Genomic DNA, 15,215 nt, shown 5'->3' on the forward strand with positions numbered 1-15,215 from the left:
GAAGTGAGACATCATTCTTGTTATAAATTTCATTCCTGTTATCACATTACAGCAGCTGCAAACAGACGTTTCCTCACCACCACCCCCCCCCCCCCCCCCGCCTTTTTCCCTCCTGATAACCATAAGAATTTTTTTAACAATTAATAAAAGGTCAATTCTACATTTTCTTTTCATGTTTGTGCACAATTAGCAAAACTGTATAGTGTATATATCAAGCTTAAGGTACAGCATTTACTTAATTGTATTCTCTAAGGCATTTTAAAATTTTTAAACACCCACTTTTACTTGGATTAATTTTTGGATGTAATGAGTAATCTAACGCGTTAGATCGGCCATTTAGGTACTCAGTTATTTAGTTATATTTTTTAAAAATGTAATCTGTTATTCATTTTTATGAATTTATGTAATCCGTGAGCCAGACAGCAGTCATTCCTAATCCGTTAGTGTGTGTGTGAAAGTCGTCCTACAAGCCCTGCCCCGATAACCCGCCCCCCTCTGTTATTCCTGTTGTTACACCCCTATCTCACCACTGCGGTTTGACTATGCGAGGACCGACGCGCGGAAAGATGGAAACCTAATCACAGCACCAAAACTCGCGGTGAATCTTGATGAACCGAGCTTACGGCCACCGCGCGAAACCGCGTACAGTAGGAGAGATAGGGGTATTAGTAGTTAACAGATTATGGGCCAAACTTCACTAAGTGATGATGGTAGAATAATTATAAAGGTCTTGACTAAAACAACATGCATGAGGAATCACAAAGGAGTTTTCATTTTCTGCAATGAAAAAGCACTCAAACTAGTTACTTTTATCAGAAAATAACGCTGTAATGTAACTGATTACTTTTTAAAGACAGTAAGTAACGCCCCCAACACTGGTGACTAGTAAAATCAATCACACTATAAAACTCTACCAAATAAACCCTAGTTCATATATTAATAACACTGTGAATATGACATTGTGAAATTGTTATATAACAGGTAACCAGACTCCACACCTCCAACTAGTTTAGTCTTCACTCTTAAATTCAGGGTAATCTCCCACCTATGTTTGCTGCCCTGTGTTGCTATGTTGCAAGTTTTAACTTGCAAACCGTTTTTCATTTTTATTTTAAATGAAATTAAAATGTTTTGGTTAAAAAGTTTTATTGCTATTATCTTTTATTTCATTTTATGATTATTTTCTTTTCTTCTATGTAAAGCACTTTGAATTACCATTATGTATGAAATGTGCTATACAAATAAACTTGCCTTGCCTTGCCTATTGTTATATATTTTATTATTATTTATTTGTGTCGCTCCAAATGTCTAAATAAAATCCTAGAGCAAAGTTAAGGCAAAAGTATGAAAATCATGTGCAACTTCTGGTAATGTTGATGTGTTAAATAATCCAGTGATGATCTGTAAATTACAAAGTAATATTTTCAATTTTCAACTTATTGAATGTGTGTTGCCGCACGTTCATGTTGATGTGTCCAAATCCACGTTTTAGCTCTTTGCAAAGAGTACTTTTATGGTATAACACTTCCATCAGTAGGCATTGTGGCAAGGCAGCTTTGTCCACAAGAATCCACATGGAGTTTCATATTTAGGTCCATAATAAACAAACCAGAGGAGACAAATATCCTAATCCCTATTTGGTAGGTGACAACAGGAGCTAGTATGACAAAGCATTACCAAAAAGTACCCTATAGGCTCCTTAACATAGTATAGACAGCATGTTGGAGTGCCCTGTAGGGTGCTCTTTAAACAGGGAAAGCAAGATGAGGTGCCCCACAGAGTGCCCTTACAGTAGAAAGGAGAAGGTAAAGTGTCCTAATAGAGTGCCTGTACATATGTCAAAAGATTATGACGTGCCATCTAGTGTGCCCTTTTGTGTGTTCTTTCAGAGCGAAAAATATAATAAACTGCCCTATAAATGCCCTTGAAGTGTAAGAAAACATGATTAATTGCCCTATAGGGTGCATTCTCCAGTGGAGAATACATGACGCAATGTCCTATAAGGTGCCCCTAAGTGCAAAAAAAAAAAAAAATAGATTCCTCTTTATGTAAGAAAACATGAAGTTCCCTCAAGGGTGTTGACACAGTAAATAAAACATGGTTGAGTGCCCTATAGACTGCCCTTCAGATTAAAGAAAGGGATTTTATGTCCTATGCGGTGCTACAATGTGTAAGAAAACATGGCAAAAACTTTTTTGGTAGCCTTATGTGTGAAAACGACACAAAGAAGTGCCCTCTAAGCCCCCTTTCCAGTGATGAAGTCCCTATAGGAGTCCACTTAATGTAAGAAAATGATAGGCAGTTTATGGTGTTCATACAGTGAAGAATATATGTATATATCCTCATACTGTTATGTACCTTATTGTTTTACAATTAATTTAAATGACTCGTATTTCCCGAAACAGATCTCCGAAGTGACCCCGTGCTCGAATCCTTTGTTCCTAGAGTAACTTTTTGCCGACCGACCCCTAAGTCGTCAGTGAAGGTTAGCATGCCGAACGATCCTCGTTGTGTATTATTTAGACCGGACAACAGTCATCTGATCCTCCGACCAGCTGCTCAATTCCCACTGTGGAAACACTCAGTAGGGTTCCCTTATCTAAACAGAGACGGGAGGTCATCACGTGACCTACAGACCGGCTGGACACCCGGACCCCCGCTGCGTACGAGGAGGGCTTGTTGTCCACACAAGCTTTATTTAAAGGCGAACCTCTGCGGGAAGTTCCAGAAACTGCCCTGATCGCACGTGGTGCTGTTCTGATGTCATAGCAACAGAGGGGGTTACGCAGTTTGGGTTCTTTGTAACTTGACAAGAGAGGGTATGACTGTTTATGGATTTGGCTTAATGAACAGTCGAGCTTCAGGTTTTGATATATTTTAGTTTAAGAACCCCTTGCCCCACCTCCTAATTAACACTAATTAGCATATGCTACTGGGTATTTTAAAAGGAGTTTGCTATTCACAAGCAATTCCTGGTGCATTATTATGGGAAGTACAATGTAACGTGTAATGTGAGGTGGCAGGTTTTATAACTTGATCTAAAAGGAAGTCATTTTCATCCAATAAATGTTGTTGTTATAATGATGCTAGCAGACAACAGGCCTCCCCACGGCAGTGTGCTGCATACAGTAGCCTTCATACTGAAACCTGAGTGGCTGTTATATATTAGGATTTCCATCAGTTGCTGATCCTGATTGTCCTTTGAGCCTCAAAGGAATGTAGAAAAACCGCTTCAGTGACAGTTTTTGCACCGCTGGTCTGCTTGGTGATTTCTCCTGAAAGCATTTTATCATAAACTTGAATCTGATTTGCATTCCAGGTTTGAACGGGAACCGGTCTGTCCTCTGGGGTGGAAATTAATTTTGTAAGCGCACCAAGTGACAAACCATGTTTTTGCAGCTACAGTATGTGACCAGACTGCACAAAACCCCCACACATCTAAACCCACCGGCAGTACAGCGTAAGTACATTCACATTCATTCACCTGTAAATTACGAGTGTGACAAACTAAAACCGAGATGAGTAGCTGCCAGTTAAGGGTTTTTGCTCAACCACAGCAACCTTACACTGAGCACTATCACAGTCATATGTAAAAGTTAGTATCCCCCTCTTTTAATTCTATGTATTTTATTGTAAAAAAAAACAATAAAAATCATCTGATCATAGCGGGTCTGTGTATCAATCAAATACAAGCTTAGACAGATGACATTATTTATTTGGAAAAAAAAATTAAGCCATAAAAGTAATTAAAAAAATCGTATGGGCAATGATTATAGTTTTATACCTATTTCCAGATTTATGTGCAGCAACAATTAATTCTTTAAGGCCATGTTTATATTGTTCCCTCTTGGCATTGTGTTACATGTTTATTTTATTTTCCGCTTTATTTTTTATGGCACAGTAAATATTGTCATATGTTGTTCATCTGAGGTTGTATTTGTCTAATACTAAGGGCCGGTACGATCAGAAGATTTTTATTAGTTTTTTTTTACCTAAACAACATAGAGTTAAAAGAGGGGGCACTAACTTTTACACATGACCGTTAGTATGGAGTAAAATACTTGATGAGGTAGGAAACCATAAAGTAATTGTTATAGTTTTTTTGCTTACACATCACAAAAAAGGCTAGGATGTGTTTTTCTGAGAAATGTGAAGCTATTTGAAAGCCGGAGGACAAAAATCTGCTATCCACCCTTCTCTACATACATATATACATACATAAACACATAGACAGCTGTGATTGCAGCTATTTTTTCTGTTGCATCATCAGGATTTAAACCTCACTTTATAAGTTTAATCAGTTTCTAGTTATAGTACATTTAATGTTTTGCAAACATACGCAATACATAAAGTTCCTTAATTATTCCTTATGGTATAGCTAAAAACAGTCGTGTACTTTCCAGCCTCTCTTTTGAAAGAAATACAGTGGAAAATCCAAGTTTGTCACTAAGACTAGAGACTCCTTCGAAGAAATGTTTCCCTACAGAGTTATGCATTTGAACAAGTAGAGTAGACCGAGCCGAGAGATGTAAAATGGCAAGCCTGATCTTATTCGCTGACACGTGCGAAAGTGTAAATGAATTAATACAATATAAAAAATATCATCATGGTAAGATGAAGTTACACAAACAATCAGCAAGAAAGAAGTTGGAGGGACAATTTTACATCGTCCCAAACACTATAAAAAGTTGCTCATGCAATACATAGACTCTGTGAATTAAATATGCGGCAGTTAATAAATAACATGTTCGTTACCTTTTACAGATTCTGACCAAATAAACCCAAAAAACGCAACTTCAGTATCAGAGATCATCTCTAAAGCTGTTCAAACAAAACTCAGCCAATATTTTTCTCATCTCCTTCCACAGCACTCAATTGTAATTCATCTAAAATTTGCTCAAGAGAACTAACTCAAATTGACACAGTTGTTTCATAAAAAAAAAAAAAAAATCATATTAGAAGACTTTTTAATAAATACTGATCCTGAGGTATTTTGCTGTTCTGAAGGAGATCCCCTAAAGGGTGATAAAATATTCATGGCAGATCTGTATGTCGAGGAAATTTCCTTTCTAGCGGGGTGATGCTGGTTTATTTATATGAATAATGGTATAAATACAATTTCTCATTTACTGAGACAAAGGGTGTCAATCTTTGAAACATTTTCTTTTGGGGAAAAAAAAAGATTCCTAAGAATGTATTTGCATGGCAATCTTTTCATGAAATATTGAAGCAATGTTATATAAGCATAAATATTTCTTTATTTGGCGGCAAGATGACTCAGAGGTTAGCACTGTGGCCTTTGCACCTACAGGTCCTGGGTTCGATTCCTTCGTCTGGTCTGTGTGCACAGAGTTTGCATGTTCTCCCTGTGCTTGGTGGCTTTCCTCCGGGCTCTCCGGTTTCCTCCAACAGTCCAGAGACATGCAGGTTAGGCTTATTGCCCATAGTGTGTGAATGTTGACCTGTGAATGTCTTACAAAATGGGAATAAATACTATGGTCACCATTAGCCTCCACGTTCCCTAGCTGGACTACCAGCATTCCTGGATGGATTTCTTTGCTTGATATTTTGATGATAGTCGTGGTGATTGCTGGGTAAAAAGGTTTTGGGTTGAGATCTGGTGACCCTGACGGTCCAAGGGCAGGAAATATACCTGCAGTTTACCAGCGTAGTCAACTGGCAATGCCACAAGTGCATTCATTTACCTACTTGCCTGTGTGTTACCAGAGAATTCAATCAGACAATTTTGCATAAAGCACACACATTGTGACACTTGCAAGCATATTTCCACCTTGAGATTTTCATCACATTCCTGTGAAGAGACAGTGTCGTATATTCAGGAGCACACCATGCTCCAAGGATAGTAAAGTGGCTTATAGAAAGTTGAGCCAAGGAATGGTAGCATAAATAAATAAACAGAAGTAGCATAATAGATTTCAAACCATCCCAATTCTTGACATATCTACAGTATGTTGTACTATACAATGAATACTCCATATTTAGAGAAAGAAGCCCACCATCTTGACAAACCTGTCAGTTCCAATTGTTCTGGGATTCTCACTGTTTCATTGAGATCTCCTCTTTACTGAATGGTACTCCATTGGCATTATCTTTTTCTTCCTGCTCTGATGATCACCAACTATATCCCTAGCATCCTTTTTTCTTCACAGCATCCGTAGTCATTCCCTTAGACTTTAAACACTACTTATCTCAAAAGCCATTCCTCGTGCCAAATGCCATGCGATTATGTAGATTTGATCTCTTGTTTTGTTTCAGTATCCGTTGCTGGTCTGGAGGATGGGTCGCTCTTTTTGGATCTCGGATCCTCTTCCTTTCTTATCCCTTCTCAGGGAGTTTATTCTTGTCCTAATTACACCATGTCTACTGTAAACACAATGGAGCTGAAATGATTTGCATAGTGTTAAAGTTTCTATTTCATCTCTGCTAATCAAAAGCGAGAAAAAAACCCAGGGCCAAGAGGAACTCACCTTAGGACCTTTTGATGAAAATGCCATAGTAGGAGATTCTATATAGCCATTGCTGATGACGTCAGCCACCCAGCGAGTCAGTCTGTCTTGAGACAATGGAACCCCCTGTGTTTTTCTACCATGGCAGATAAACAGTCGGTCTGATCATCAGATGGCCTCCGGCCAGTCCAAATAATCAAATCTTCTGCAGGCTCATCGTCACTGAAGGCTGCAAGGTCAAGCAACTGACTCATAAAGCTTGGCGATAAGACCTTTGGGACAGATTCCAGATCAGCCCACAAGGTCAGCCCAGAGATATCTGGCCACTAATGAAAGGCTAACTTATCACTGGAGTGTGTATCTCTTTAACTATTTTACTGTAGCTAAAGTGACCACTAATAAGAACCAGTCACACAGTGCACACCTCATACTGAGCATATGAGAAGGTAGCATCTTTAGCACCCAGGTCATTCCTTTCAATAGGGAAACAGCTTGAATAGAACCCCTATTGTTGTTTTACCTGTGGTAAGTACATTTTTCATCACATCTCTTCCTAGAGCCATGAAATGACCAGCAGAGGAGCTACTGCATATAATGGATACAGTCGGCATTCAATGAACGATGTTTTTAATGTAAAATATCTCATAACTTGTTACCCTTCATTGTTGGTAAGCGGATCCCACTTATGTGACGTGTACCAGAGGTCATGAAGGTATGAGAGACTAGATTGGAGATCAATGTTTGTTTAAGACAGACAGGTCCTATGTGAAACTCAAACTTGAAACCAGTTTGCAATGATCTTAAGGGTACCAAACAAACCAAATTGACTGCTTGAGTCCTCTTGTCCATGAATATTTGGTAAACAAGTGTAAAAAGATTTAGGAACAAACAAGACATGGTTTATTTGCATACATCATGTAGGACTTGCTTTACACTTAACGACAAGCAGAAACCACGTTAGCAAAGAGTTGTGTGTCCTGGTCAAGCTAGGGCAAGCTGTCAATCATTTTTCTTACAGAAGGATTACCTGCGCCAGTGCTCCAGTGCCACATGCAATACAATATTGTGAAGTCCTCAACGGTCATCATTGGTTGATCTGAATTTAGCATTTGAGAAACTAACTAGTTCCTAATATTTGCTAGAATGGCCATTACAAGTTGTACCATCCAACGCATCTGTATGTTAAACCTTTCAACTGTTACTCAATATCCTCACGCATAAGACCTTGACATGAGGTTTCTACCTTCTACCTTCATGTCACAAATATATAAGTTACTTTGTTTGAATTTGTATTTGATGATAATCTCAAAATAGTATACAGCAATATCATAAGCTGTCAAATTAAAAGTTTTAAAACAATCCACAGTTTTGACATGAAAAGTCTCTCCAGACTGCAAGTGTAATGTTTTATCATTTTATCATCTAATTTGGTTTTTATTTGCATTTTTGCAGCTGTCTGTTGTGTTGTGCAATAAATCATGAATAGAGAGAGAGAGAGAGAGAGAGAGAGAGAGAAATAAAGAAAAAATGAGGAAACAGAGAGATGCACTATGAGCAGCTGGTGAACTAGAAGCTTTGTGCCAAAAGGAAAACCCTGCCGATTGTATATTTCCCTCTCTCGCCCAAGGAGCTGTCCATCCTATAGCCAAGTGCCAAAGGGACCATCTGTTAGGATAAAAAGGAACATGAAAATAGAGGCTAACACACACATACACACAGTAGTGTATGCCCTCTAATAAACCACAAATTATTTTCTAAAATAAGTTACAAATAAAATATTATTTGTATGAAACCTTTGTGAAACCCCTGAATTACACTATATGGCCAAAAGGATGTGGACATCCGACCTCTACAGCCCTGTACAGTTCTCCATCAGAATTTTGCAGAGTGTCTTTGCATGCAGTGGCATTAAGGTTTCCCTTAACAGTAAATAAAAGTCCCAAACCTGTTCCAGCATGTTCACATAACGAGTTCCATGGAGACAAGGCTGAAGTAGAAGAACTCAAGTGTCCTGCACACAGCGCTAACTGAACTCAACCCCACTGGTGACCTCTACTCAACTTTTGGGATGAAATCTGCTTGACCCTGTTCCAAATCCCCACAGCCATGTCCCAAACCCTAGTGGTAAGCCTTCCCAGAAGAATGGAGGACATTTGGCAGAAATAAAATGTCCAACAAGTGCATATGCGAGTGATGGTCAGGTGTCCACAAGGATACACTATGTTATTTTGGCCTATTATCTACACAAACATACAAAATCAAACAGTATCATGAAGATTATTGAAATCCTGGAAATCCCCACTATTCAACACCAAACCTTAAAGTGAAGGTTAGTGGTGGCTAGTGGTGGTAGCATAACGTTGTGTGAATGGACTGGGAGACTAGAGGCCATCCTAATGTAATCCTACAAAGAAAGTTCTCTGCCACCGACTTTATTGCAGAGCCTGCCAGTCCAGACCAGACCTCATTCCAATTATGTAGCAAAAATTGTTTTTCTTCTTCTTCTTCTTCTTCTTTAATGCTGTTTACCAGTGGCCTCTATCCAATTTGACAGAGCTTGATCAATTTTGCCAAAAATAATGGGCAACAATATCAGGATCCAGATGTGCAATGCTGATTGGGACATATCTCTGAAGACTTGCAGCTGAAATTGCAGCCAAATGTAGTTCTACCAACTGGTGACCCAGGGGGTGGGGGGTTAATATTTATGCAAGTCACACAAGTTGTAAAACTGCAAAATGTGGAAATGTTCACAGGATTGAGAAGACACTCAGATGGATAGAGGATATCCAATTTAGACAGACAGGCAGACAGATAGACAGACAGTCCACGCCTTATGTGTTCCTCTAGTCTGGAAAAACAACACATTGTGTATCTGAGGGCAAATTCATTATTAAGATGCAGTTCACGTTCATCGCATACAAGGCACTGAATGTTCTGGTTCTGAACTCCTCCAGGAATAACATGCTGGAACTTCACCAGCAGATGGAAACCAAATTCTTTTCAAAAAGCCCTGAAGTGCTTCTCTCCACGGCCACAAGCGGCGCTGTTTCTCACTTTATGTGATGTACATGGGATTAGATCCAGAATTTGGTTAAAACTGAGACTATACTGTACAACATGGCAGGTGTGCATGTGGAATAAGAGGAGAAGGAAAACCTTCAGTTGTAAAATATTGATCTTTTTTGGTGATTTCATTCATCTTATTATTCATTCAACTTTTTTTGTAGGATTACATTAGGATGACCTCTGCCATTTTGCACATGACACTTTGCCACTTTAAAACATTTTAATGCCACTTTAAAACTTTTTAAAAATGTTTAATTTTTTATATATATATTCCCCCTATATTCTTATATTTCTATATTTTGTAATATTTTTATTATGCCCTTGTTTGTACAGTTTGTTTATTTTACTAGTTACATTTATTTTCTTTTGTATTTTATTTATTTTTATTAATATTTATTCCTTATATATAGTTTTTATTTTCTTTTTAAGGTCACCGACGGTCGTACAAGCGTTTCACTGCATATCGTACTGTGTATGACTGTGTATGTGACAAATAAAATTTGAATTTGAATATTGTGTTAAGCTATATTAATTAATTATATTAATTAATTTATCTATATTAATGTTTTTACAAGATTCACTTTAGACACAATTAGTTTATTCTCACAGTATTTCATACAAAAATGTATACATGATAACCCCCCCCCTATTTTTTTACATGATTAAAAAAAATTAACTTATTTTTTTCTTTTTCCACATGGTTTTTTAGATGACTTGTTTATGTCAATGTGAGTTTTATTTTCCACATATATTTATAAAATTGATATATATATTTAAAAAATGTTTCTTTTCACCTGAGATTTCTTCATTTTTAACATGTCATTCCCAAAAGATATAAAATTTAGTCATTTATTAATGACTAAATGACTCAGTTAAGTCATTTATTTTCACCGTATTTTTCCCCCTAACCATTTTAGTTTTCACAGGATTTTCATATAATTTGTTTATTTTGATATTGTATACATGTATACATTTTGATACATGTCTTTTTTTTTTACACAAATTATGTTTAGATGCATTTTTCTTTACACAATTTTCCTATTTTTACATAATTTTTCTTACATGTAGTTTATTATCTTACTTTATTTTGGTATGATTTCTACTTTTTTGTCATCTGTGATTTTTACACAATTTATTCACTTTCACTCGTGACTTTTGTTAAGCGTAATTATTTTTTTCCACATTTGATTTTTGACACACTTTTAATTAATTGAAACATATAAATGTGGTTATGTTCAAATAATTTTTCCATTATATTGTATTATTTTTACATGCAACTGTTTGAGCAATTTGTTTATTTAACACATAATTTTTATTCTTTTTTTTTTTTTTTTTACAATTTTTACATATTTTTTATTTTTTTACATTAAGTCATTTATATTCAGGTGATTTGTATGATTTGATTATTTGACACATAAGCCTTTTTAGATGCAATTAATTTATTTTTAAATTTGACTTTGTTATATGAATCCTTTTTAATGTGGTTCTTACACAAGTCTTATGCAAGTCTTTCTCATGTAATTTTTACACAATTAGTTTATTTCAATGTGATTTCTGAGTGTGGTTTTTTTTTATTATGAGCCATTAACTTTCACTTGTCTTTTTAAACAATTAATTTTATTACATTTTTTGATTTTCTTCCTTTTTGAAAGAGACAGATTTTTATTTGAACAATTTATTAATTTTCACATGATTTTTACACAATGTGTTAATTCTCACATGTAATGTTAAACTATTTGTTAATTTTCCCATGGAATTCTTACATACTTCTTTTTTACGTGATTTTACGTGACCCCTTTTTTGGGGTTACAATTATTTATTTATTTTACAGGTATTTTAATTTTTACAAGGCTTGAAAATCTGTATATATATACATATATACGGTATATATATTATAATTATATACTGTATATATAAAGCTTTATACTTTTGACGTAAGGTGATAAGCGAGTTGCAGTGCTGATGCAGTAAGTAAGTTAGAAAAGCTGAAAAGGTGGAATTATACAGTGTGAAAGTGGGCCAAGCTCTTTCATTGTCTTATCGTTTAATGAATAAAGTTTAATGAGTTTTTATCCTCACTCTGTTAAAGAGGGCAGCTGAACACTCTGCTTAAGGCGTCTACGCTAACACAGTTATAGATGTAGAGAGAAACTGGGCAAAGGGAGGCGGTTTTGTTTCATCATTGAGACGATGATTCAGCAGTTTTTGATGTAAATCATCAGAACAGATCTTTGATGAAAATTTGGCCATAAAAGTTTATAATTAAAATCTATGTGTAACTTCAAAATATCTCAAACATATTCAAGATGTTGATGATATGCCTAGCACTTCTAGGCTAATTTGTTGGTTAGTGTTTTTTTTTTGGGATGTTTGATGTCACAGTTTACAGTTGCCACTGTTACTGCTAGCATGATTACAATAGTTATTAATACTGTAATGGGGAAAATACATATTATTAGTGATAACTGTCAGGATTTACAGATAGCTCTGAGTAAGTCACAGGTTTTAGTAACATTGCCATGGCATTGTGAATCTAAATATGCAAGATGTTTATACTGCTTTAAGAGCGAGTCAGTAAGCTAGCATCCCAGTACACTTTGGTACACAGCTGAAATGAAACTGACCCTGCAAATTTTAAGGAAGTTGCCCAAAATGTATTTTTACATGATTTCATTTTCATTTTATTTATACAAAGTGTTTTTCCCCATGGCCTGTTTATTTTAAGAAGGCTTTTTTTCTACATTTTCCCCCCATATCTTTTTTTATATAATTTGTTTGTTTTCACTTCAAATTTTTAGACTTCTTAATTTTAACAATATAGTTTTGCACTATTTGTTTTCCCACATATGAATTCTTTCCCCCATACAATTTAGTTTCCTTATCATTTGTTTATGATGATGTGATTTTTTTGGAAGCTAGCATCTCTGTACACCCCTATAACGTAAAACACCTGAAATGGAATTGTCCCTATAAATTTTAAGGAAGTTATCCAAACTCGGTGCACTAAAGCCTCGGCCCTCTTCATTAATTTGTCAAGTGGGCACTCCAACTCTTCACCGCAGAGATTTGTTCCTCTCAACCTTCAGTTGAAGGAAGTTGTAATCAGTGCCTGTTAGGGATAAAAAAAAAAAAACTTCCTTCCTTCCTTCCTTTCTGTGCACGGCTGAGTGATGAAGCTTACAGAGCTGTTAGAGAAAGCAGCCAATTCAGATTGCGATCACGTAAACACATATCACAGGAAAAGAAAAGAAAAGCACTTACTCGTATCAAACAAAGAGACGGAGATAAAAAAAAAAACAATCATTTGGATTTGACGCTTTATTGCATCTTAGCTAATTTGCATACAAGTAAAAAAATCTCATTCTTTCATTTGTCTTTGGTGCTAAAATCACTGCTGCGGTATAGAAATAATACATTTTGCGACAACAATCTTCCTGTGGTACCGTAAAGCGTTTTTTTTAGCTTGCCTTCAAAATATGTCTGTGCTATATAGGCAGTTTTTTGGACATTTTATGGAAGGAGTCTCCAGTGTCAGCGCTGAGCGACTGAGAGGTTTGTTCCAGATGCAGTCATTTCAGTGGTTTAAAGTATGACATGTTCAAGTGGAAACTGTGTAAAGCTGGCATCAAAGCCTGGATCCACAACATGCTGACTAAATGCTCTTTATTCCGGAGTGTGTGTGTGTATGAGAGAGAGAGAGAAAGAGAGAGGGAAGAAGAGGGAGAGAAATCCGACACACGGTTGCATAATAACATGGCAAACGTGATGAGTCTGATCCCCTGGCCACAAGGACGTCCAATCGCGTTACTCCCTCCCCCATCCCTCCATCCCTCCTACCCTTCCATCCCTCCATCCATCCGTCCAGCAACTACGCGCTCCGTGACGTCACCGCGCGCGCGGAGGTGGGCACGCTGGGCGGACCCAAAGCAAGGAAAAAAAAAAAAAAAGGAAAGAGAGAGAGAGAGGGAGAGAGAGAAAGGCTTTATGAGGGTTTCTGAGTTCTTCAGCGCACAAACGCCGCAGTCCGTGGATCCGCACGCGCTGTGCGGCTCGACCTGAGAAACAAAGTAACAGATTTTGGTAACAAAAGAGATTTTTTTTTTAAATAGGCACGAGGATCAAAGGCGTGTGCGGTGGGCGAGGCGACACAAGGACAATCCGCGGCAGAACAGAGCAGAAAACGGGTGTGTGTGTGTTTGTGTTGTGTGTGTGTGTGTCCGGGGGGAATGAACAATGCCCCAGGTTCGGGTAATATGAAGCGCGGATCGTTGCAGGCGGAGACCGAGCGTTGATGCATCAGAGCACCGCAGCGTACAGCGCCGTTCCAGCCACAAATCCTCCCCGTTATTCCTCACAACAACCGAGCACGTTAGCCTAGTCCTCCTCCTCCTCCTCCGCCTCCTGCGCGTGATGAATTACCAGTCCAGCGTCCCGGTCTCGGGCATCTCGCCGCCGTCGCAGCCGGCCATGCCCGCCCCGGGTGCGGTCCCAGCTCCGGTCCCGGTCCCCGTCCCGCAACCCATGGCGTCTCAGTTCGGTTCCGGATCATCGGGCAGCTCCGGGCCGGGCCAGTTCGGCTCGGGGACGGCGTCGGGCCCCGCGGCTCAGTCCGGCGCTTCGGGCTCGCAGTTCGTCCTGTCGAACTCGGCGGCGATCCGAGCCGAGATCCACCGCTTCGAGTCCGTGCACCCGAACATCTACGCCATCTACGACCTGATCGAGCGCATCGACGACCTCGCGCTGCAGAACCAGATCCGCGAGCACGTCATCTCCATCGAAGGTAAGCCGGTGATCACGAGACCTCCGCATCACCACATCACCGCGAGTGATCAGTTAATTAATTGAATAATTGTTGGATCAATTTGTGGCTTTATTCATTCATTCATTCATTCATCGCTTCACATCTGTGCACCAAGACACCGCTCGATCACACACTTTCCAGACACGAGTGTGTTTATGGTTAATCACTGACGCGCTCGAGTATCGCGATATTTATTTACTCTGAACAATAAAAACATTTCGTTGGAAAGGCGGTAAACAACGCAGGACTTCCCACATGCAGGACGAAGTGAAACCACAGAACATCGAACCACGTGATCCTGTTCAGCATCGGACCAAATATTGTGATGGAAACGACAAATCACACACACACACACACACACACAGGAGTCGACACCCGATCCTGATTCCTCCCAGTAATCCTGCGTTCACACTAGCGAGCGATAAAGCCACCGCTCTTTATTCTACCTACGTTTGTTTTCCGTTATGTTTCTCCGCTGTTGGCAAGACTAAAGCTTGGTACAGATCGTTGGTGTGTTAAGCGAGTTTATATCGCGAGAGCTTTGTTAGTCTGCCAATGAAGCGACCTGAAATCCCAGTGCATGTAAACCAAAACCAAGCAAATTTTCATACTCTAGAGGGTAGATATTTGTTACTATTGCTACAAAAAGCTTGACCACGCCCACAATGTTGTCCTATGTTAACGATGGCTACATGTCCATTCAGGACAAAATAGCAGATGAACACCAGGAGTTTTTTTTTGTTTGTTTTTGTTTTGTTTTAATGAAAAATTGTAGAAGGTATTTGTAGCTACTGTAGTATACTAGCAAGGCGCCATGATTAGCTACATACCCTTTTCTTCTTAATGTCTTCAGACACATTTCGCAGCAGGTTGTATAT

The 15,215-nt window shown here is 38.3% G+C and overlaps 1 protein-coding gene across 1 annotated transcript in view; it reads left to right on the top strand.

The window, feature by feature from the left end:
- The first annotated feature begins 13,493 nt into the window (after positions 1-13,493).
- Positions 13,494-15,215, top strand: part of agap3 (ArfGAP with GTPase domain, ankyrin repeat and PH domain 3) — a 128,129-nt gene continuing 126,407 nt past the window's right edge. Inside the window, exon 1 of the mRNA XM_053494235.1 lies at positions 13,494-14,316. Within this exon, the coding sequence (XP_053350210.1) occupies positions 13,947-14,316 (370 nt within the window). The 5' untranslated portion in view covers positions 13,494-13,946. The remainder of the gene's footprint in view (positions 14,317-15,215) is intronic.

The sequence above is a fragment of the Clarias gariepinus genome, chromosome 4 (genome assembly GCF_024256425.1).
Source record: "Clarias gariepinus isolate MV-2021 ecotype Netherlands chromosome 4, CGAR_prim_01v2, whole genome shotgun sequence".
Lineage (NCBI taxonomy): Eukaryota > Metazoa > Chordata > Actinopteri > Siluriformes > Clariidae > Clarias > Clarias gariepinus.